This window comes from Onthophagus taurus, chromosome 2 (genome assembly GCF_036711975.1).
Source record: "Onthophagus taurus isolate NC chromosome 2, IU_Otau_3.0, whole genome shotgun sequence".
NCBI classification, from domain to species: domain Eukaryota; kingdom Metazoa; phylum Arthropoda; class Insecta; order Coleoptera; family Scarabaeidae; genus Onthophagus; species Onthophagus taurus.
Window position 1 is genome coordinate 15,318,219 of NC_091967.1, and position 23,625 is coordinate 15,341,843.

The 23,625-nt window shown below is 31.1% G+C and overlaps 2 protein-coding genes across 4 annotated transcripts in view; one reads left to right on the forward strand and one right to left on the reverse strand.

Annotated features, from left to right (window-relative positions):
• The window catches only part of LOC111426935 (phosphodiesterase dunce), a 256,405-nt gene that overhangs the window by 21,967 nt on the left and 210,813 nt on the right, over positions 1–23,625 (forward strand). The gene's annotated exons all lie outside the window — the stretch shown is intronic.
• LOC111426940 (pupal cuticle protein-like) lies at positions 10,345–11,314 on the reverse strand. 2 transcript variants are annotated; one of them, XM_071194352.1, is made up of 4 exons: positions 11,242–11,314; positions 10,909–11,012; positions 10,584–10,840; positions 10,345–10,509 (listed from the first exon to the last, which is right to left on the reverse strand). In XM_071194352.1, the coding sequence occupies exons 1-3, from the start codon at positions 11,251–11,253 to the stop codon at positions 10,600–10,602; spliced, it is 357 nt and encodes a 118-aa protein (XP_071050453.1). In that variant the 5' UTR covers positions 11,254–11,314; the 3' UTR covers positions 10,345–10,509; positions 10,584–10,599. The 2 variants fall into 2 exon arrangements, with proteins under 2 accessions (XP_071050453.1, XP_022917615.2); XM_023061847.2 differs by lacking the exon at positions 10,345–10,509 and having other exon boundaries at positions 10,516–10,840.

The window sequence follows — 23,625 nt, forward strand, 5'->3', positions numbered from 1 at the left end:
TACTTCTTAATCGCTTTATATATTTGTAATAAGAGAAGAACTATCTTCTTACTTACTAAAAAATTTTGTTGATATACGAATCTGAGTAAATATTTTTTTCGCGTATGTTTAACCAATTACTTAGAGATTGCGCAACAACCTCTAAGCATAAAAATACACGATATACGACTTCCATAAACTCAGTGAATTATTCCCCAACAAAAAAATAAACGTAACACCAGCTTTTTTGCAAATCTCCACAACTTAAAATCATTCAATTATCAACTTCTATTTAATAAATCTAATTATATTATTTGTAAAATTAAATTAATTCATTGTAATCCATTAGATCAAGTTGTTTAATATTACGAAACTACCCTCAAAGTTTAACAACCGGGAAGTCCGTGACCTTGTCTCGACAATACGCAAACCATTTAAGGAGTTCGGAGAATTTGAATTACACGGAAACTTTGAAAATGTAAATAATAAAATCGGACTTGTATTTTATAGCCTAATTGCCTTAATTAGATCCTGACATTTTCGAGATAAATGAGCATAAGAAATTGAAATGACGAGATTATTTAATCAAGCGAAAATGGCAATCGTTTCCGTCGACATCAGGGGCGATTTCGATTTTATGATCGGTTTTAAACGGTTATATTTTGGGGGAGAAATGAGTTTTCTTCACGTCGCTGTTGTAATAGAGTGAAATGGCAAAAAAATAAGATTGAGAAATATTTTTAAAGGTGAAAAACGTTTTGCAATATAAACTTCAATGTAACCGGTTTTTATTTAGTGTCCTAAACGAAATTAAAACATTTCAATCATTAATTTCTTTCAAACATATATAGACTATTAAAACTTTCCCTGTTAGTTTTTCTGACGTGGTAATGATGAGGCACCCAGTGTATTCTATTATCCACGTGTTCTTTTCACTTGCCAGTCCGTATTAAAGCAAAGGAGTGTTCGGTGTAATGAGAAGCCTTTTCAAGCTCTTAGTGGTGTCCTGGTTCGCATAAAGGTGCTTTTCATTGGTTGATACTTAGATAAAATTTCTGTACGAACTACTTTCTACGTTCAAAATTGTTAGCCAACCACTTTTTTCATATAAAAGTTATATCACAGTTTGTTAGTTTTGTTTTAAAAGTATTGTGATGTGCACTCAGTGACTACAGTTGACAGATTATTACATTTATGTAGATATGAGTTGGTTGGTGAAACTAATTTTGTAGGAATCTCTACTTTTAAATCGGATAATTAAAACCGGATATCAATTCGGGCTTTGTACCACTCTTTATAATTATAACTGTTCACTACCTACGATTATACGTTATCACTTTAAGCATAGCTTTCCATTTTCAGTTAATATTGAGCCAAACTAGAGGTACAGCTTAGTATCTCCCCACGTAGAAATGGCCTAAAAATGATTAATGAAACTAGAAGTGTTGAAGCGAAAGTAAACGGTGAAATGATCGATGATTGCCGTCCAGCTGAAACTGTTGGTGCTACAAATCATCATCAGGTATAAAATGATATATCCAGGTCTTTTTTTTAATGTAATTATCAAAATAAAAAAACTTCTCGATTCTACTCCAATTACGTATAATCGTAAACGTTTTATTGTGCTGAAAATATCGATTCACCGATAATTCGCAGATACATATACGTTACTGTAAATAAAACGCGTTATCGCATTCTCAAGAGGTTGGAATTTGACTACAAAGTTCAACAAGATGTTTTAATAATGTTAATATCTATGCTTAGTTGTGGCATACATAATCCCATTTGAGTTGGAATCGTAATTGGAATCTATAGTCTCAACTGGCATAAGTCCACAAAATCGAAAAAGGGGAAAATCTAACATTCTGGATGTGTTCTCCTAAATAAGACCATAATTTGGAAGATAAGCGTCGAGGATTCCGATCAATGACGTTATTTGGTTGGGTTGGTGGCTTCTACATAAAAAGTTTGTATCGGTTATATCCTCCTAAAACGGGGAGCTAGGTGGGCAGAGAAACAGATATGAGAGAGGATTTTGTGTTAGAGCATATAATCCCAGGAGTGTTATATTAAATATTAGGGGTGACATTTACAAGGATATCGAATTTTGTAGAAAAAGTGATAACATTAATAAAAAAATGATATCAATGTGAAGTAATATTCAATGAATGATTAGTGGACTGTTTGATCAAATTGTGTTACTCTACATTACCTGAATTCAAATTTAAGATATCGGTATAAATAATGTTATTAATATTAGAGTTTTTCTTGAAAATATTTTGGCTAATTTTTAATTCGATCGCTTAGTAATCTATTTGTAAAGGAGTAGAAAATAAAATATCACGATACATTTTTTATTGCATCTCAGTGGATTATAATTTTCCAATTAGTTTGCGCATTGCGTTTCTTTTTTTTTTATTTTTCTAAGATTTGAATCGTTCGTTGTATATTTTCGTCTTTTAGGCTGTACCTTTGATGATGTTTTCTTTAGAAATTAATAGGATCAATCATATAGACATATTGATGTATCCACGTTAATCAATATCAACAGTTATTCTTTCTTAATAGTTCATGTAAAATATTACATGTTATTAATGGTATTAAAATATACAAAAACTTCATGTATGTAACTCAAATAAACATAATATGTATTAAAAAATGCATTAATTTTGAAAGTATAGCTGATTTTTTGTTAGATGAAAAAACTTCGCAGTATTTTTAATCACGATTTATAGCTACTGATTGAAGGCAGTATATTATAGTCACAAGCTTCATACAACAAACTATAAACATAAGCTGCAATCGACAACAGCAGGTTGAAGACCATAGTTAATTGCTAATTGCAGCACTACAAACTATGATCTTCTAGAACATAGATTACAGATACCATATTCCATCAACCATAAGTGCAAATCACATGCGGGACCAAAAATTACAAATTGCATGTTAAAAATCAAAACTTGGGATTAGAGAGTGTAGCTCCAGATCGAAGACAAGTTGCAGATAATATCTGCATATTGTGTATTTTAAATTATAACTCTAATAAGACTTCAAATACAGACTGAAAACGACAAAGTATACTTACATAAATTGTAATATGATGATCATGAATATCTGCTGGTAGTATAAGTTTTTGCTAAGTTTTAAACGATTTTTATATTTTATATTTTTATACATGATTAATAATAACAAGCTATACACACTTACATTCACTACATAAACATCCTTAACTCCATATCATTACTTTTTTGCTTTTATGTTTACATATATGTTTCTAAACCCTCTATTTGTCAACCAAGACAACAATATCGAGCGAATTTACACTTTAAATATAAATAAGCCCTTTTACGATTGCATGCATTCGTCCACTTATCAATTGCCCATCTTGCCAATGGAATTAAATACAGTTTTAAAACCATGGTGCGTGTTATCTTTTGATAAGCAACTTTTAATGTTATGAAAGTTTTATCTGTACCATGACATTCATATACATATGTATATCGTAGATTATATCTACGGGGCGGATGAAGAAATGACACGCATCGTCTCTATTAAATTACTCGGATTTTGGGAACATCTTCATGAATAAAGTATATTTATACCATTATGACTGAAGTAAATCGCATAATTTTCTAGTAATTAAGTTTACTATCGTCGTTATTAAATAACGTAATTAGTAAATATTATTTCTAGAATTATTAACATGTTAGTGTATCCATCACCACGAATTGTTTCGGATATTAATTATATCTCGAGCTTATTTACCGACGATAGTTATTAGAAGCAATACGGCGAGAAATGGCAAACAGCTATACCAACAATATTTGCGATGTACGTGTGCAATATAAACAGCACTAAACAAGTTGAACAAACTTATTTAAGCGTTCCCTTACCGGTTTGTACTGTTAATGAATTTAACCTCGTTCATTATCTATCTATACAAGCGGCAGTTTGCGTATTGTAACTATTATAAATTATTTCAGAGAGTAATACCACGTTATTTCTAACGAGTCTTAACTAATAATAATTCTACAGCTTGTTTTAGAACCATTCTGAAAATGGTAACGATCAGGTTAATTAGATTAAAAATAAATTAATTTATATCATGGATTAAATTTGTTTTGAAATAATTTAACTAAATATATTTAATTCGCATTTGGGGATTTTCCGAGTGCATTGTGAAATTTAATACTCAAATAATCTAATTACAACTCAGAATAATACGCTGTCAAATTATACTATGTAGGAGTACAATGTACTTTTGATCAATACCTGCCAATACGTATTCTATGTAATTTATATAATTAGGAGTCATGGTATACATCAACAACACACGGAGAATATTCTCAACTATAACTTTAATTCATATCATTAATTTTAATTTTGTTTAATTTTAGATTAATTTAGATTAAATTTTTTTTGCCACCAATAAAATTTATGGTTGTAATGTTAAAAGGTCCAAGTCATTTAACTTACGCACGTGATTTGTTATCATTAAGTAGCTGATGCTGAGCGAAGTTTGTTCTCTTTACGTTCTTTGTTCCACTCTCTATTGTAGTTACACGGTGATGTTATTAAGAAATTGTAATTAATTTAATTTATTTTTGGTGCGAAGGTACACGAAAATAACAGAAAAATTACCCTTTTTAGGTGGTCATAACTCGTAAACGATGTACTCGATTATCAAGATCTATATGTCATTCGATTTGCCATAGTTTCTTCTATCGAAATCACATACCTGATCTTCATTCTATCCCTTTAAGCTTGTACATCTCTTACAATGACATCGTAGCCCACAATAAGAAAAAATTAACTTAGATAATCTAAGCATGAGATTCGGAAAGTGTAGAACAAAATTTTAATATAAAAGTTGTAACAAACTTTATTCTGTACAATATTGCTCAATAGTATTTACACTTTTCCCCTCAGATATCGAAAAAAAATCAAATTGGTGAAAATCATCATGGGATTCGGAACACTTTTGAAGAAAAGTATAAAAGTTGTAGTAAACTTTATTCTTAACAATATTGCTCTTTTACAGTTTTGCTCTCTGATGCATAAAAATCGACGCCAACAACCAACAACAAGAATTCCACTTCACATTCTTTGTGGATCATGTTTTCGATCGAGGTATTTTAAATTGTTAACAGATGAATTCTTTTCCTTGTCCAATATAATTTTCATTCTTACATTGTCGCGTGTTTATTATTCTACAACGCTCCTACTAAGTTTGAAAGAAACTTGAGCTTCAAGCATTTGAGAACATCGTAATACATCCCAGTATTCGAGATGGTTTAAGTGTAAAGTTACATTCTTGAATGTCATGAAACTTAATGTCAATATAAATTTTATTAAAACAAAATAAAAATATGTTATATATTAAAGTTGACATACGAATATGGTATGAAAGTTGAAGACGATTTGTGGAAACCCAAAGAAAACAATTGAAATTCGCTTAGATGGAAAGAAAACTGCGTTCTGCGAGTTGATACATTTTACAAGTTTCTTTATAAATCTCTCAAGTAAACGAAATCCAATTTTCGTTTGAATCTCGTTCCACCAAAGCAGACAACGGTTTCCAAATTTAAATTTTGTTTACCTTCTCATAAACTTCCCCCCTTTTCTGCTTTGTGCCATATCCTACTTTAAAATTTAAACAATGATGGTGTTATTCTTAATTCTTTATGAAATAAAGTATGTAAACGTCACCTCAGAAGTATTTAGGTGAACCAAAAAAAGTAATTGTTTATTTTGTTATGATTCAATTTAAACTTTGACTTTATTTTTTAAATAATTCACTGTTTCAGATATATTTTCGCCAACGTTTCAGTGGTTTGCTATTAAACTTCAGGCCCTCTTCACTTTTGTCGCCCTTTCAGTAACGTCAACAAATGGTAAATATAATTAAGTTGGCTTTTAGAACCTTCGTAGAAATCCCCAACTTGACAAACTCCGCATTTCATCGCTTATATTCGACGTAGTCCTTTTTGGACAAAGTTCTAATTACGCTTTATAGTGACCGGCGCTTGTATATCGATTAGTTTATTAATCATTCTCTATTATCCCATTCTGTATACATTTCTCACAACCCTGGAGATTTTGAATTGTAAATGGGCGTGAGTGGATGTGAGTCACTCGGAGCAAATCCCCCCATTTTCCATTACGGTTGTGTACTGCATAAATTGCGTAGTAACCGTGGGGTGTACAAGTAGAAATTGCACTTTTATTGGTAATACCTAGGGTCGATGTCTCCTTGACGCTTTTATATTAGTGATGAGAACGGATAATGGATAATCGATCGGAATTGGTATCGTAAAAGAAACATTACGGAGAAGGACTAGATAATGTTAATGTTAGAATAGCGTTGACAAGTAAACTGTTGTTTTAACATGTCTATCTTTATCTATATTTCAGTCGTGTTTTCTTACCTATAAACATGGTCATAACATCAAAATTTATTGGTTTAGACTTCTTCGGTTATTTTTGCGTGTGAAAACGGTTAAGATAGGTCAAAACGATTTAATAAATTAATAGTTTTAACCGTAATTATATCGATTTTGGTAAACGACGTGCAATTTATTTATAAAAATAGTAATGTGGTGGAAAATAAGTTCTTTTTTGTAATAATAATAATATGAAACGCTAAATAAATAATAGTTAGATTAATTTACTACCACGTTATGACTCGTGACAGTTCTTATTCTGTCATGACAACTGCATAAGGCACCGATTTAGGTCACAGAATAATGAAACACAAAGCTCGTTTACTGCCAAGTAACATGAAATACATTTCCCTTTCGGTCCCACCGGGAAGATTGCTTTTATAGCCTCTCATTCTTACAAAGTATCGGGAAAAATAGCTTTTTAACATTATGATGCGTCAGATCATATTATATGATTGAGTAACGTTTATAAATGTAATAATAAATCATGCCACGTGCCTTATACACCAACTAAAAGTTTTTTGTATAATCCTAGTTAGGTAACTTATTTAGTTTATATAACTTTAAAGGATGGAACACATATTTAATCTAAAAAGAAACTTTTTAAAAGGAAGTTATTATATAAAGCTATCTATATTAATTTGCTAGTTGTAAATCAATCCAAAATATTATCACCCTATTTATTACATAGGAGATATAGAAGCCTCAATTTGCTGTCACAGGATATCCATCATAAATTGTTAACGTCAAAACGGTAATAAAACACCTCTTTTTCGAAACGCTACCGTTTTAAATATTGCCAATTTATAGAATAACCAATTAAAATAAACTTCAACTTTTTAATAACACTTCATATATGTAAATAGCGGGCTAATTACCCTTCATTAAAACACGTGGTACGTGAACTACGAAAAGTTTCGAACCAGATTTTATGCTGGATTAGGCGCACGCAAATACTTCACGCTTTGAATAATTCAAATAGTTCAGAATGGTAGCTGAAGCGGAAAGTGTGCGACTATTTACCGAATGTGCTTTCAATTGTAGCGTGGCTGTAATTCTGACTATTTGGATAGTGGGACCTCTGCATTAATCAGTCAGTCAGTCTATCACTAAATCTGTGTATTTAAGTAAGACAATTTGGGGTAAACTCAATATTTCAATCCGCTGCCAAGTTTGGATTTTCGATATGTTTATTGAACTGTTACATCCATTTACTAATTAATCCACGAGCAAAAAGATTTAAATAATGAAAATAACCAACGATTTAATTTCAAGATTTATTTAATTTATATCAATTGAAATTGCTGCATATTGATTAAATAAAGAGTTGTAATTGGTTTCTAGATATGGTGCATAAGATGGTATTATATCCAATTATAACACGTAAATCGTTTTTCCAGTCGAGCAGATACAGCAAAATCAAAGCAATTACAGAATATTACTTCCTGAATGGCTAAAAATCGATTTCGCGAGGCTACATGTACCCTGGAATTAGAACAAGTTATGAATGTTGTACCATCTAAAATGAAACCTGTATCCTCAGATTACATTCCCACAATGTATACTGGTATCAACAATTAATATAGAGTCAGTATGGTGGAGTAGTCAATATGGTACAGATTTGTTTTGGAATTTATTGTCATGATTTTTAGATTTCCTTCTATATTCTCAAAATTACACGTATGCTATTGAAATTATACGTAATGCTGATTTTTGGGATAAATCTCGTAGAATCACGAGTATCGGAAGATCATAATATAGACTGATTTGATGTATCAAAATGCCATTAATCAAATTTATCCTAACATTTAGTACAACTCCCATTATTCAACCAATGGATCCAAATTAATTTTTAAAACTAACTTCTGTTTTAACCTTTAAAGAAATAGGCTACAAGACATTATAAATATTTCCAATTTATTTTCGTTGTTCACGATATATATTTTTATTTTAATCAAAAGTGCTCATTGTTCAATTGCGTGAATTAAACACCGCAAAGGTCTAGTGTTGCGTGACAAGGAATATGCAATAATAGAACGTTAGCTAAATGGGAATACTATAAATCGATATTTAATCAAATGAATAATGAAAGTTGTCTGAACTTAACTATTCACAAATTTATTTTATAATTCACTCATAAAGCATAGCATGCATTTTAGCTTTATAAAGGTGCAATTGATTCAGTAAAACGTGTGGTTCTGATTTTTTTAGATATTAACTGCAATAATTTATTCTGATGTATGTATATTATTCAGGCAATCCATAAAGATAACACATAGGCATTTCTAATCTGCTATCATATTGCCACCAAAGAGAAAAAATGATATAATATAGATTTATATAGATGAAATTAATAGATCCTGAGGATCATGTGAAAGCATTGGCTCCTTATAGTAGCTGTGTAGTTTCTGATTATATCTTATTCTCTATACATTATTTCCATATATTGGGCCTAAAATCCTTCTCAGAATCATCCTCTTGAATATGTCTATGCTGCTTGGTAGTTACTGAGTTACTGACGTACTGCTGGTTCTACTTCGTATTTCCCCAGTTTGGCTGCAATCTCCTGTTAGCTCCATTACAACATATACGAATTTCAAGAGCACCTCTATGTCATCCTCCGTGTCACCATTTATGATTCTGCCTAACCTAATCTGCATCATTGCATTCATTTTCTCTCAGTTTGTTCTCAGTCCCCGGCTTCACCACGTCCGTCCATATCTCGTCCTATCCATAACCAATAGATATAAAACAATAATAACCAATAAATTAGCCATATCGATAAAATTGTCGAAGATGCTGGTAAGACAAATGTTTTAAAAATAATATCTAATTAAATAACATTGCTTTATTTGTAGCGGTTGAAAAATTAACAGTTTGCCGTGCTATTAAAGAATGTAAGGATACCGGAAAGATTATGAATCCCAAATAGATAGGAGTGAGAGCTGATATTACTGCAGAACTTATGATTTTATCAAAATTTTTGTTTTGGAAAAATTGTGTTGGTCATATAATTAAAGAGGTGGAAAAATAAATGCATTAAACGAAATTATTGATTTTGTATGATTACTGACATAAGGACAATGTTAAGGGATATATAATACAATATTGAGGAGTGTCTTTGGACCGCAATGATATAGAAAAATATACGTGATGATGTTGTAAGGGGTACGAGGGACGATGTAGAGGGATTTTTGAGGTAATGTCGAGAGTTGTTAGAGACCATGTTGAGGAGTGTCTAGAATAATGTTGAGGTGCGCCATTTACGACTTTGAGGGATGTTCAGGACGATGTTGAAGGTTGTCAGATACAATGTTAAACAAATTTTTGGATGATGTAAAGGGGCGATGTAGATCATATTGTAGGATGACCGGGTGAGTGATGTCTGCGATAATATTGAGAGATGTGTGGAATGATATCGACGAATATCGGAGACGATATTGACGGATGTTCGATATTTTATTGATGTGTGACAAGGATGTTATAGACAATTGTCCGGGACAATGTTGAGAGGTATCCTAAATACCTCAATAACCCCCACAATATTGAAGCATGTCCAGAACGTAGTGGAGGATTGTTGACAGAAGTGGTCAGTAGTTCGATTTGTGTGTTGTTTTGTTGTGTAGGAATGTTAAAATTTGTAAAAAATATTGTTTCATAATTAAAATTGTTTTAATAATATAAACGAGAGAAGTGACGTTATTTATAAGAAAACATATCCCTGAAATCACTGCAAAACAACACTCATTTTCCGAGTATAATGTATCTTTAACTTCGTGGAATAGCAGTCCATAATATACCGACGCATTTTCCTTCTGTTACGAGTTATCTCTTGATCAATAGTTATTACAGTTTGAAGAGCAATTTACGTAGCGAATTTCTAAATATCTCTAGATGATTCTATAACTTTCCTAAGGGTGTATAAGTTATTAATTGTAATTTATTATACACCAATTTGGTTGCCCTAAAATGAAGCTCCATTGTAAAGTGATCAATGTCTACGATAATGGTTTATAGAGTTCATTAGTATTAGCAGCATGAATTTTCCTCGTTTACATGGAACTTTCTAGCAAACCAAGATATGTAACTACAATTATTTAACAAAGAAAAATTATATTGGTTTAAAGTTTATAACAATCTTAAAACTATGTTAAACATTACATATATAAAAACAATATTAATGAGTACGTTGATATTCTAATGCTCTTAAGATATACTCTGGAACTTTTGGAATGACATCACCTTCTGGTTGAAATCCATTTTCATCGGCAACGTAAGTGATTTGAACTTCTTTTCCTTCTGGAGATGTGTAACTATAAGCTCCTTCTGCTTTTAAGATTTCTACATCAGTTTGAGAATTTGCTACTGTATACAAAGAACCTTCTTCGTTAGCTTTAATTCCATGTTCAGTTTCGTAACTTAAAACAAAAATTTTTATAATCATTTTGAAATCAATGATTGATCTAAATTAACTATTTTTACTTACGCCCAATTGTAACTATGATTTGGATCAATTTCTTGTCTTTGATAAAGAATGCGAATATTTGGACTTTCTCCAAAAGCAACAACGACAAAAGCCGTCAATAACACCTATATTAGATATTCATTTTTTTTTTAATAACGTTGCGAATTATGCTGATATTAAAAGTGAGAGAATGGGGAATTTAAATTTTCAAGATTTTTTTCTCGAGTAAATATTTGATGTGTTTGATGAAGTAGGGAAGAACATTTGTTAAATTTCGCACAGAATATTTAATTTTATTTTAATAATCTGATTAAAATTTAAATTTTAATGAAAAAATAAGTAATAAATCCTTACCAATCTCAACATTTTATATAGAAGGGGAAGAAAACTCAATCGGATAAGAGTCTATCTGGTAACTGAGTGGAATAAGAAATTTTCGGTATTTATACACGAGATTCGAGAGATGGAAAAAAATACAAAGGTTGATTTGAATTTCTGCCTTTACAAAAAAATAAGGTTACACGAAAATACCAGCGTGGAGACGAGGGACCAGGATATTCGCAAGGTCGCTGTTGACAGCGGGCACTGTATCAGAGATTCGAAGTTCTTTTATAAAATTCGAATCTCCTGGTTTCCGGGTTTCCGAGAGAAAGATTTTAAGGAAAACGATACACAAAGGAAGAAGAATCCAAAAGGAAATTCTACTATCAATTCTTTTCAGTACTTTTAAAACACCAAATGAATTAATTCATTTATATTTATATGACTTGTAAATTAGGGGTATTGATTAATGGTAGTTTGTGATTCTATAGAAATTTCTGTCGTTTCAACACGTGTATTTAATCGAACATAAAGGCTATAACGCCGTAAGGGATGTTGTATCGAACAAAATTGTGAACACGAATCCTATCTCGCCTATCGCCGGTATTGCAATCAATACACAAACAAAGGTTGTGATTTTGCTTGTCGTTTATTATTGAAAGGTGTTAGTGAACAATCACGGTTTATGCAATCTAAAACTGAAATGATAGCTCGGCGAGACGTATGTGTTTTGACTATAAAGCTTCTCTCCTTAAACTTTTGTTCTTTGAAAAACAGTATTTTACGACCCTACTCTATACAACTGCAAATAATACGACCCCGTCACGTCACAAAAGGGAAAGTATTCCCTGGACTATTCTCCGACCTCGGGCGTTGCCACTTGAGTAAAGATTTTCATCCCTCAACTGTTTTTTATATTTTATGATGGCTTGTAGGAAAAAAACACCTTGAAAAAAAAAGTACTTTAAACATAGGAACAGACATATTTTATTTCTGTTTTATATTGTACACTCAATACATTTGAAGCTATAATGAAGATTAATCAATATAAATTAGCTAAAATAATCAACACTATAATTCAAATTAGTACTTTAACCTTACAAGTTTTTCGACTAGATGTATCACTACCAAATCAAAATACCTTATTTACATCGGTATTTATACAAATTTAAGTCATTTAATTTCTTTACCAATTTATTCGTATAGTTTTCTATCCATGTAAATTCCAAATCACATTTGCAATCACATGGATGATTTTTCTCGCACTACAGAGCTTTAATTTTTACATCGATTGATGTTACAATTGGAAGTATAATTTTCTTTGAAAAAGTAAAATTGAAATGTTTTCAATTTTATTTTGTTTCCTTTTATTGAATTTTTTTGGCTATTAAGAGAAAGATAAAGGTTAATGTTTCAGATGGCTACCTTTGTTATTGATTTAGGTGAAAGGAAGATGAACGACGTAGTCCTGATAATGGCACGTGATATGACTTACTTGCCATACTTCGATAGCGACCAATCGGCTGCCCTTTTCCTCAGCTCCCTCAATTGAATTGAATCACGATTATCGACGAACGCCTGACTCCATTGTCGACACTAAAGTTGAGATAGCTTCGGGACGTTGGTGTCCATTAACCACTTAGAGAACACATTTATATTGTACGAAAGTAAATTAAAAAAAAGTTAATGTTTTCTTATTTAATGAACAATAGAAGACCTATAAGATATTAATGTATTCAAAATACTTCTATTGTTGATTTACAGTTGAATCGACTTTTATCGCGGTTCATTTAAATATTTTAATTTACAAAGTTATTGCGTTTCTTCCGCATATTTAACCGATAAAACGTAAACGGCGACGCAAAAGGTGGGTGTAGAAAAGTATGGAAATTTATGCAAGAATTTGTATAGAAACCTTGCACTATAATTTCCTGCTTATAAAAAAAATCTAATAACTTATGACAAGATAAGTACATCTTTATTAATACTAAAAATACCCTATTTTACATTTCTTTTTTTTCTCTCTATTTGCAAATCATTTACCATATCTACGTTTTCACATTGAAAGACACTAACAATGTGTCAGAATACCAATTCAACCCTCGTCCACCATTCAAATGTCCATTTCAATGAAATCATCATGATTTCCCCATTCATACTTGCTGTAGTTTAAAATGAGATTAAACTTGGTGTGAATTATTAGATTAGTGCTCAATTATTAGTTGAATACGATTCATCTATATTTAGTTAAATCAAATTCGTGTCAAAAATCATATTCATATTTGCCATTTCGAGAATAAATGAAAAATGATTTTATGGCTTTGGAGTCAATGAAAGATAATGCAAGCAGTAGTTTTTTGATTTGAAATTTGATGAGAAATACTATTCCGCCTTAACTGCATTTATACTCCTAGGAAAATTTTAATGCTCCTTTAGTTACTTAATTCAGTTACAGAATTCATTTTTTAGTTCTTTCATTATCTTTTTAGATATCTAACACTTTTTGCTATCTTGATGTTTTATTTGATGAATACCTGAGTTATGTACCACTGAGTTTTCACATAGTTAGCTGAACTTCCCTTGTGAGTTTCCAATTAATATGGTTATATGTATCCGCAAACTGATTCTTCCCCATCACATTTTCAACCTCGCATCCCTCTAGAATTTCCTTTCTTGTTCTCTGATCCCATAGTGGTTTTCCCGTGATTTCTCTCAAAATCACCATTTCGTTGATATGCACCATCTTTTTGGTTTTCACTGTGTCTGTCCGCTTTTCCGCAGTATACATCCTGATGTAGGCTTTGTATATCCTTACTTTGGTTTTGGTAGATATGCAGTTGTTTCTCCGGATGGTTATTCTTAGTGCTCCCTATTCTAGCTGACTTGTTGCCCTGGCTATTCACGTTCTTCTTAAGTTCTCCATAAAACGATATGGTTACGCCCAAATAAGTGTTGTTCTATCATGTAGCTATTCACTTCTAATTTAAATTTGCACGGTTCTATATATTTTTTTTGGTAATATTTGTTTCCATTTTGATTTTTTCTATGTATGCAGTGAATGTTGCATCGTTTGACTTTTCTGAGTAAAACATCAACAACAATTACGAACATACATTACGACATACATAAACACATAGTCATGATCTCTGTGTGAGATACTTACCTTTAAGTAACTTCTAATCTATTGTTTAACTGCTGGAAGGAAAAGTTTGAATTTTTTTAATTAATTTCAGAAATAATTTAATTGGACAAAAATTTGTTTTACGAGCTTTATGATAAGTTCTATCTAATCAACATCGATATAAAAACAAAACTAATTAACCTTCAGAAATTTCGCGAAAATGTCCGGGTTTTACAGATAGTAATAAATATTTCATGATACTCATAATAAAGAATCACACATTGTTTTCACACAAAATGTTCGGTGTAGGTCTATATTATTGCATTTTCGTTTAAATATTGTTGCGATAACTTACAATTAGTAATATAATGTTTGTTCCTCACAAATAGGAACTTGCCAAGCATTATAAATTTCACCTGAAAACTGCTATATTAGCGGTAGCCATAAATTTCTGGGAATTTAATCAAATACTAGACAGTTAAATTGATAGAAAATAATAACTTGTAATAAAAATGAAAGAATGTCGAGACTATTTTCGAGATATTATCATCATCATCGATAAAATTCAATGTGATGAACCTGTAGAAAGATGATATTTTGAAATACGATATTCGGTTGCATTATACAAGAATATAGTGCACCGATTCTGTTACATACATTTTATATAATCCCAGAAGATTTGTAGTTGGTATACTCACGTGCACGTGTTTCAACACTACTTTATAAACATATATCCTTCATCCTTTCTAAACTCTGGTGATATAGTAGTATAGGAGTTATTTCAAGCTATAATACTGATTAACAATCTACTTACTTACCATATTTGGTTAAAACTGTAATTATATTAGAACCAAAAAGAGGCCATTAGTTTACATATTAAGCAAGATCAATACTTAATAGAGGTAATTTCAGAAGGGGTTATATCGAAACGGAATTAACCTTCTATCAAGTTCTATCTGTTAATGATTTTCCGGTAAATTGCATCCTCTATGTAATCCATGCTACCTTCATCAAAGTCTATTACATAGAGGTACATTTTAGCTATGTTAATTATTAAAGTTAATCATTTTTTTTTAATTTAGCTTACTGTTTAATGAAAATTTTGAAATGTTTCATAAACGTTGTAAACTTTAATAAACATGTAATAACTGCAGTGAAAATTTATTAGGTTACATTTTTAATATATGTACATATTAAAACGTAGGGTCGTTTATTCAGGTAGGAAGTAAACGATTTAGTTTAGATTTTATGAACGATTGCAATCTTACTGGCTGTAAAAGATACAGACAACAACAATTTTACGCAATCTCGTGGGTTAATTAAACTTTTGATGCACACTCTAACGCTTGATTTTCCTAGGCTATCGATTTTTTGCTTTCATGGGATTTGTATACAAGCTTAATTAAAATTCTAAACCCTTTACGAACTTACTTTAATTGACTTCAGCATTTCAACAACCCTGAAAACTAAAGAAAAGTGAAAAATTTGCTTCTAAATTTATTATTAAAACATCCAATCTTCATGATATCTTGATATCTTCAATAAGAATAGGTTTGGTTAAAAAAATAGATCATATATAAACAAAGCATACATATACATAACTTGCGTTTCGATCCGTTATTTCTCCCCCAAGGCAATAAATATCCATTTTATGTAGTTATCTTATAGAATAAATTTTGTTTATCTAAAGCTACACCTTGAATTAAATTAAAATGTTTCAATTAATTTTCTAAGGTCCCAATGGATATGAATGAGTAAACACATAAAATATATCGTGTGGTTAAAATTCGTCTGTCATCTATGTCATGTTCGTAGTTGTTTAATGTTAACCGTAACAAGCAGTACTTGCTGAATCGCTTATGCTATCGATGGTTTACTATAAACCCCTTGTGGGTTTATAGCCTTATGGCATTTGATGGAATTCTCGCAAAACTTGTGGTTTACGTTATTGATTCCACGGCTATGGTAAAAATTGGATCGGGATTTAATCAATAAGCAGTTTGGGTCGTGTTAACTTATTTAATCTAGAAAAGTTTTTCTTAATACCTTCGTTTTAACACTTCGCTTGAAGGAAACTACGTAATACCGTTAACCTGATTTACGTCTTGAAATTGAAGCATTTTAAAGTTTACAACTTAGATCTGTACAACTATTGTGCTAAAAATAGGTTAAATTGCGTCAGAGATTTTATGATGGCAGCTGTATCATAACAAATTACAAAGTATTAAAAAAAAGCAATTTTTTTTATTCTTATCGATTTAAAAGAGGTAATTGTTTATTTCTATTTATAAATCAGTTGAAATGTTAATAAATTCACCATTTTATCTGCAATAATGCTGCTTCCGTTGCTCGTATCGAGAATGTCGCTCATGATACCGTTTCCGATATCCATAAATTTTCGTTAACCAACGTACAACGTTTACTCAGACACAGTACCACAGTATCATATCACATGGACAATTACAAAATAGCAAAATCGAACATATTTCAACGTATGAATCAACTACCTCAAATAAAATCTCACAAAAAGATGCCAAATTGGAGGTATTGATTAAGCAATTATTTGCCCGATATAAAATGCGAAACGTAACGTTCAGAAATTTAATATAGAACGAATTCATTTTATGACACAATTACGAGATTTTTCGAAGTGATTACGATTCGTGTATTGCCGAATAAAAATTGTTGTTCTAACTAGTACTTTGTGTGGCATTATTTCGTCGAAGTACAATCAAGACGGAAACACGCAATCGTATATTCTTTCGGTCGCGCGTTAACAATCAATAAAGCAAGGCGACGACGCATGTAGTTTGTACCTTTAATATCGACCTTAGTCCGACCCTTATCGTTTGTTCTCGGTTACTTACCACTTACCACATCATAGTAATGACGTCAGCAATTTTAATCTTCAGTCGAGAGCATCAATCAAATTCAAAAGACTTTTTGTAGTGTAAGTGGAAAGTACATTTTTTTTGACTTTGCATTTTTGAAGGATTAAAGAAGGGTAAGGTTGCTAAAGTGGAAAAAAGGTATAAATAAATCTCAATATTATTGAGAATATGTAAAACTAGAAGTGTGTGGTACTCATTTGTGCAAATCAAATGTTGCATAATGAGTTGTGCAATAAAATATAAAGTAGCAAGAAATGAAAATAAATATTGCACAATCAACTAAATAAATGTTTCATCTCTCGTTCTGATTGTTAGGAGATTCATAGTAACGTGTAGTCGAAGAAATCAGATTATGTTAATCTCACTACTTCATATCTCATTAAAAACTGTGGAACTGTATGAATGTTGATATGATGACTGTATGATGATTGTTGAGTGGACAGAAAGACACACGGAACTTTCAGCGATTAAATATCATATAAATAAATAACAACCTGCTGTATGCGGGTCTCGCAGTAACATCATACAAAAGAGAACGTCATTCAGTCACATTATCAACAAAATTTTCTGCTAAATGCGTCTGAATCAAGATTAATACTAATTTATTATTATTGATATGAACGGAATCGTTTTTCCAATAACATCTCAAATACTTTTCTAATAATCTAGAAAAGATAGGTACAAATTTTAAGTACATAAAAACTTTAATTTGTCCATCCGTATTTATCACATACGGATGATCGAATTTTCGTAGAACTAACCGGCTTCACAAAATACCTTCTTGACCTCATATTATTTGGGCAGACGGTCATCAAATAATCCTTACATTTTTATGTCTCAAATAATCAAGTACTTTTTTTATGTCCTCTTCCAGTTCTTTTATTTCCTGAACTGAAAACGAAAGGATGTTACAACATGAAAATAAAAGAAATGGTAAAAAGATCTAAATTATATATATTATTATTATTATTATATATTTATTCAAATTATTATCAGAAACATTGTTGTTGTGAGAAATGATTAACAAGACTCAGTGTACGATTGTAGAGATAACACATTGACGCTTTTTCATAATTGCTCACGTATCAATCGTAAAAGTCGGTTGGTGATATCAAAGAAGAAAGAAACATTTTTTATACTGAACTCTATCTAAATAAAAAATGTTTTTTTAACCTCTTCATTTGTATGCAACTTCACGAAATTGTGTACACAACTGAAAAATTTGTGTGAACGTGCTCCAGATATACCTACATATGGTCATGCCACGTACTACAGCATCTTTTATTGATCGTAACAAGCTGTTAAATATGTTTTGTTATTAAGTCCCAATTATTTAAGAGAAGTTTAGGAAGTTCGTACTTATACATACTTGATTTTTTAATAATGTTATCTTCCATTAATACATAGATAATATCAAAAATCTCCAAATATTATATAAACTAAGTATATTCTAGAGAAAAAGAACAAATGTGGTACAAGATCATTACGTTCGATTTATTCAGTTGCAATCGTATCGGCAACATCTTCTGTTTGGAAATGCTAATTATACGGGTGTGAGGTGTTACAAGTTATGAGAGTAAGACTCGTTTCTTTCTTTTTTTTTCTTTGACGATGAAAATTTTAACGTCTAAGCGAGGTGACAAAATTCTAATAAGTCCCTATTATTATTATGCTGCCATGGAATTATACGAAAGTGAAAATCTCTTAATATTAGAGTAGGAGATTATGGAGATAATATATTTCTCCGAGACTGATTCTTAATGTACTTTTCGCAAAAGTCGTTCTTCTCAAGCCTATCATAACTATTTACGATGCATTATCCTTTTCCAAATGTTTAGTGGATAAGTGTTAATGTTCTTAGATGATGTAAAATTGTGTTTTTATCTATAAAAACATAAAAACCTAACCCTTTTCGTTTACGCTAAGTCAGCACCATCCCTAATCTCGTAGCAGTTAACATTCCGGTTGAAAGTTTGGGTCTAATCGATAACAAACAAAACTTTTCCCGTTCAGAAAACACCTCGATTTTCTTCAGGAAAATAAGTTTAAACGGTTATTTATAAATGACAAAAGAACTCAATTTATTTTAAATAAAGCTGTTATGTTTGCACACAATTTATGCATAATCTAAAAATATTTGCAATATTCAATAACGCGAAGATTTAATATAAAGGGAAATCATTCTAGAAATGTTTCTGCGTTAAAAATCTTATGGTCATAGAAATAAAATATGAAAAGAATGCTTTTATTTGTATTAAATCTATTCACTATAATCTCATATATTTTTGTGTTTGAACAAATTATTTTGTATCACAATGAAACGATTAAATCTATTGTTATATTAGTAAATACGATTATCATCACCACGTTAATTTATTTTATATCAAAGAATGGTAAATTATGACTATTTTAATGAGCTGCCATCTATGTAGTAACAGTAGAAAGTAAGAGCAGAGAACTGAACCTCAAGTCGGATTTTGCGCAAAAATATCGATGTCACAATTTTCCACGGTAAATTTTCCTTTAGTTCATCCTTCAGACGAGAGATGGCGAGGAACTAGTTTCCCGTATTTTTCTTTTAAGCGGTATTGACGTCACGGTCGATCGGTACGGGCGTTAATAAATATTTTACCACCCCTGTAATAAAAGCCTTGAAAATTAATCTAAATTTCTATGAATTTTAATGACCAACCTCAAAAAAAAAACGCTTACGAAATACTTCTTCGATCTATATTTCCTTCTTTTCATGAGAAAATTTAAATTTACGCCGACACCTACATATTTTGAGCGGGAAAGAATTTCAGGGTAATCACGAAGCAATAATTCGTGCTTTTCTGAGCCAAAAACTCTGCGTCACTCTACATCACCGTTTCATGTATCAAAATAATTTTCTTTTAAATTCGTTTAAAAAGGAATGTTAATGTTTGTGTTTTTCCCAAATTTACGTGTTTTCTTACAATTTCCGGTATAATTTTGCCATTTTTAAACTGTAATAAAATTTTAACGGTGGTCAACAGTTATAAAATGGAAACTTCGAGATAGGATATTCATCAATAAAATCTTATTAATATGCGCCATCGAGGATTTGAATTTTCAAGCGTGTCTGTGCATGAAGTGTCATTTCCATAGTAGTAAATTCATCGAATGTAAATACTTGGAGGGACTGTCAGAAACATTCCAATTCTTATATTATCAGACTTTATTTACTTATAATTGAACTTGTTTAAGCAAAATGTTTTAATTTTTCTGTAAGCAATCTGTATCTGAGGTTCAATTTAGACTATTGATTTGATCGAATTGTTAATTCAAAATTCTTCGGAGCTCGCTTCGATAACGAACGTCACGCTCATTTATTTATTCAGATTCGATAGCGTGCATGCTTCGTTGAAACGGACAACAGGTTTTCCTTAATTGCGTTATCGATTTTCCAACCAAACCGTGGCGTTCCACTGGAAAGACGACGCTCCTTCAGTAAAATCCGACATCTACAAATACGGTTAGTGGGATGCCTTTTAAAATGCGTTAGCTTCTTTTATGCTGTCGTATGCAAGGCGGTTGAGTTCAGTTTTTGTCTTGGCCAGAAATGTTCCTCGGTGGTATAGTAGGTTGCTTTCATTATGCACAGCCGGCTCCTCGGATAATATAATCGACTTAAATATACGGAGTTCTTCTGTCTAATTTACTTTCGACCTACTTCCTCAGTCTTCTCATCTTCGGAAATTAAGAAAATTCTGCTTTGATGGAATTAGGCATGCTTAACCTGTTGAGTTAACTCATTTCATTAAAAAGTAAATCTTTTATAGATGTATATTTGAATATTTTATTACAACACTCTACAAATTATGAAGGGGTTCAAAACTTTTCATTTACATAACTAGCTTTGACGCTAATTAGTTTTATACATATTAAAGCTGTGCTACGAGAACTCCAAAGTTTGATGCAAAGAATAAATGCAAATTCGTAGAAGGCAAACGGCATTTGCATGAAAATATGTTTTAATGACTGCCGAATTTCTCCAACTGCAAAAATATTTAAGTAATTTGTAACTTTACACATGATCAAAATCATTGCGTTAAGTGATCAAGAAACGTTTCAGTAGATTGGAATTTTTATTGCTACATTCAGTAAAGTTTTGAATCAATTTTAATATTGACGCAAAATGGATCTAATAAGAGTAAGTTTTCGTCTTTACTCACCCTTAATTAACTTAACATTTTAAATTTGTGCGATAGTTTCGAAGTACTCCACGGAACATACCCTAATTTCAAACCTATGTTATCGATCTGAACAGCCTGTTGCGCTATTTCCTAACCAACCACTACTTGGTTTCATCTACAAGTAGATATGATAAGCTATTTACTTTACTATTTTTCCTTTTACTACATTATTCGAATTAAATCATGCATACATTCATGACATCATAGATGATAATCTACCAATAATGTAAACATCGCGAAACGCACCAATGATTAATGGATCTGTCATTCGAAACACGGCGTATCTTAATTAATCTTCAACCATCCCCGTGCGTGTTCACCCATCGAGCCACAAATCAATAGTCGACCTTCCAATATTGATAATCTCCAAAATTTAAATTAAAACGTTGAAATTAACTATAAAACAAGAATGTTTTTCTTTTTCATTAGATGGGAACACTAATCCGATAATGTTGAGATACACGAAAGAACATCACACACTCCCCTTTCAAGTTTTAAATCTAAACAACCCCGGCTTTACAAGCTTTTAGTGCATCGCATGAAGGGAATCTCGAGGGATACTTTCGTCGACCAAACAATATTTCAACGGTCTTTTCGAATTTATTTCAAGGTGTACAAAAGATGGAAGCGCAACATTTTTTTACGCTTTTTTGTGTCTATTGAAGCCATTGTACCGTAGCAAATAGAAAATTCGTTTTCTTTTTAACGATAGATAACGTGAATGTATACGTTAAACCTTTAAAGTTAAAAGAGACGGAAAGCAATTGCATATTATGTAGCAGTACAATGAGTTTGAGTAGTATTCGCCTGGTGTTTGTTAATGGTTAATTAAATTCCAAGTATAACTTATGTTAACAGCAAACTAGTTGTTGACTGCCTCGAATCCACGGAATTGTTCATTTGGTTTGTTTAATGTACTTGACAAGAGAAGGTTGATTAATTAATTACTGAAAATTAATTTTACCATTAATTTTTGACTTCGTAATTATTTGATGTAGTCGTCCAATAATTCTCAAAATTAATTTTTAAATTGACACCTAAGCGTTCTTGTATAGAAACAAAATAATTATAATTTTCAACATATATTTAGTTAAACCCAATTTATATCTTCCGCTTTGCTATCATCATCCAATTAAATATAACATCGCGAAAATCCGATTAAACGTTTATTCTCGGAATTTGTAGAGCTCCCCATCTTTCTTATAATTGAAATGGGGTAGATTTTTTTTTAATCTTCATCCACAATTTTTCCTTATTTAGGATGATTAATTAGTTTAATATAAGCTCCTTTTACTGCTTTTCAGTCTTTGCCCAAAAGTTCTTTTTTCATAAACAGCTATGCTATAATAAGCAAGCGAGCGTTTTATAGTAATTGTTTCCCTTTCAAAGTTTTTCCCAACATGTTCATTAGTAAACATCGAGTACTAACAATAATGGAAGTTATATGGTTAGGAAAAGACTTATACTGCATATGACTACCACTTCGTCAAGTGGTAAAGGGTCAATCTCATATATTTATATAAGTAAACATTGCAAATGAAAAGCGATGTATAAAAGTCTTGTGCTAAAAGTCACAAAAATATTTTCAAATACTTAGGAGATATTGGGTATGAGTGTCATAGAGTTTACGAGTGTTGTTTCTGCATCGGCCATATAATATTCATTGCTACATATAATAAGCAGATGACCTCGCATTTTTGTGCGCCGTTGCACAGTTACAATTTTAGATTAATATGACTATAAATGTGTAATAAGAAATAAATTATGTATGAAATATAACCATTGCAATAAAATATTTTGTATATTTTATTGCTATATGGTATGTGAATGGATTCCATTTCACATACCATATAGCGGACCTATTATCTGTAGATCTACAGATTTTATCCTCAACATGGGATGCACAAAATAAAAGTGCTTCTCTAATATCTATTTCGATTTCAATGTGATGAAATAGAAGGGAATTGAAAATTGATAGAAATTTTCTGAATAGAACTCGCGGAACACAATATTAAAAAAAGAATATTGAATCTAAAACTAATTCGTTCTAGATTTATACCGATTGCATTCATGTTAAATGTAAATGAGCGTTTTATAATTAATTTAATTTAAATTTGAGAGAGCCAACTATCCAGTTTTGATCTAGATAACCACAATTATTTTTATTACACAACTTGAAATATTATTT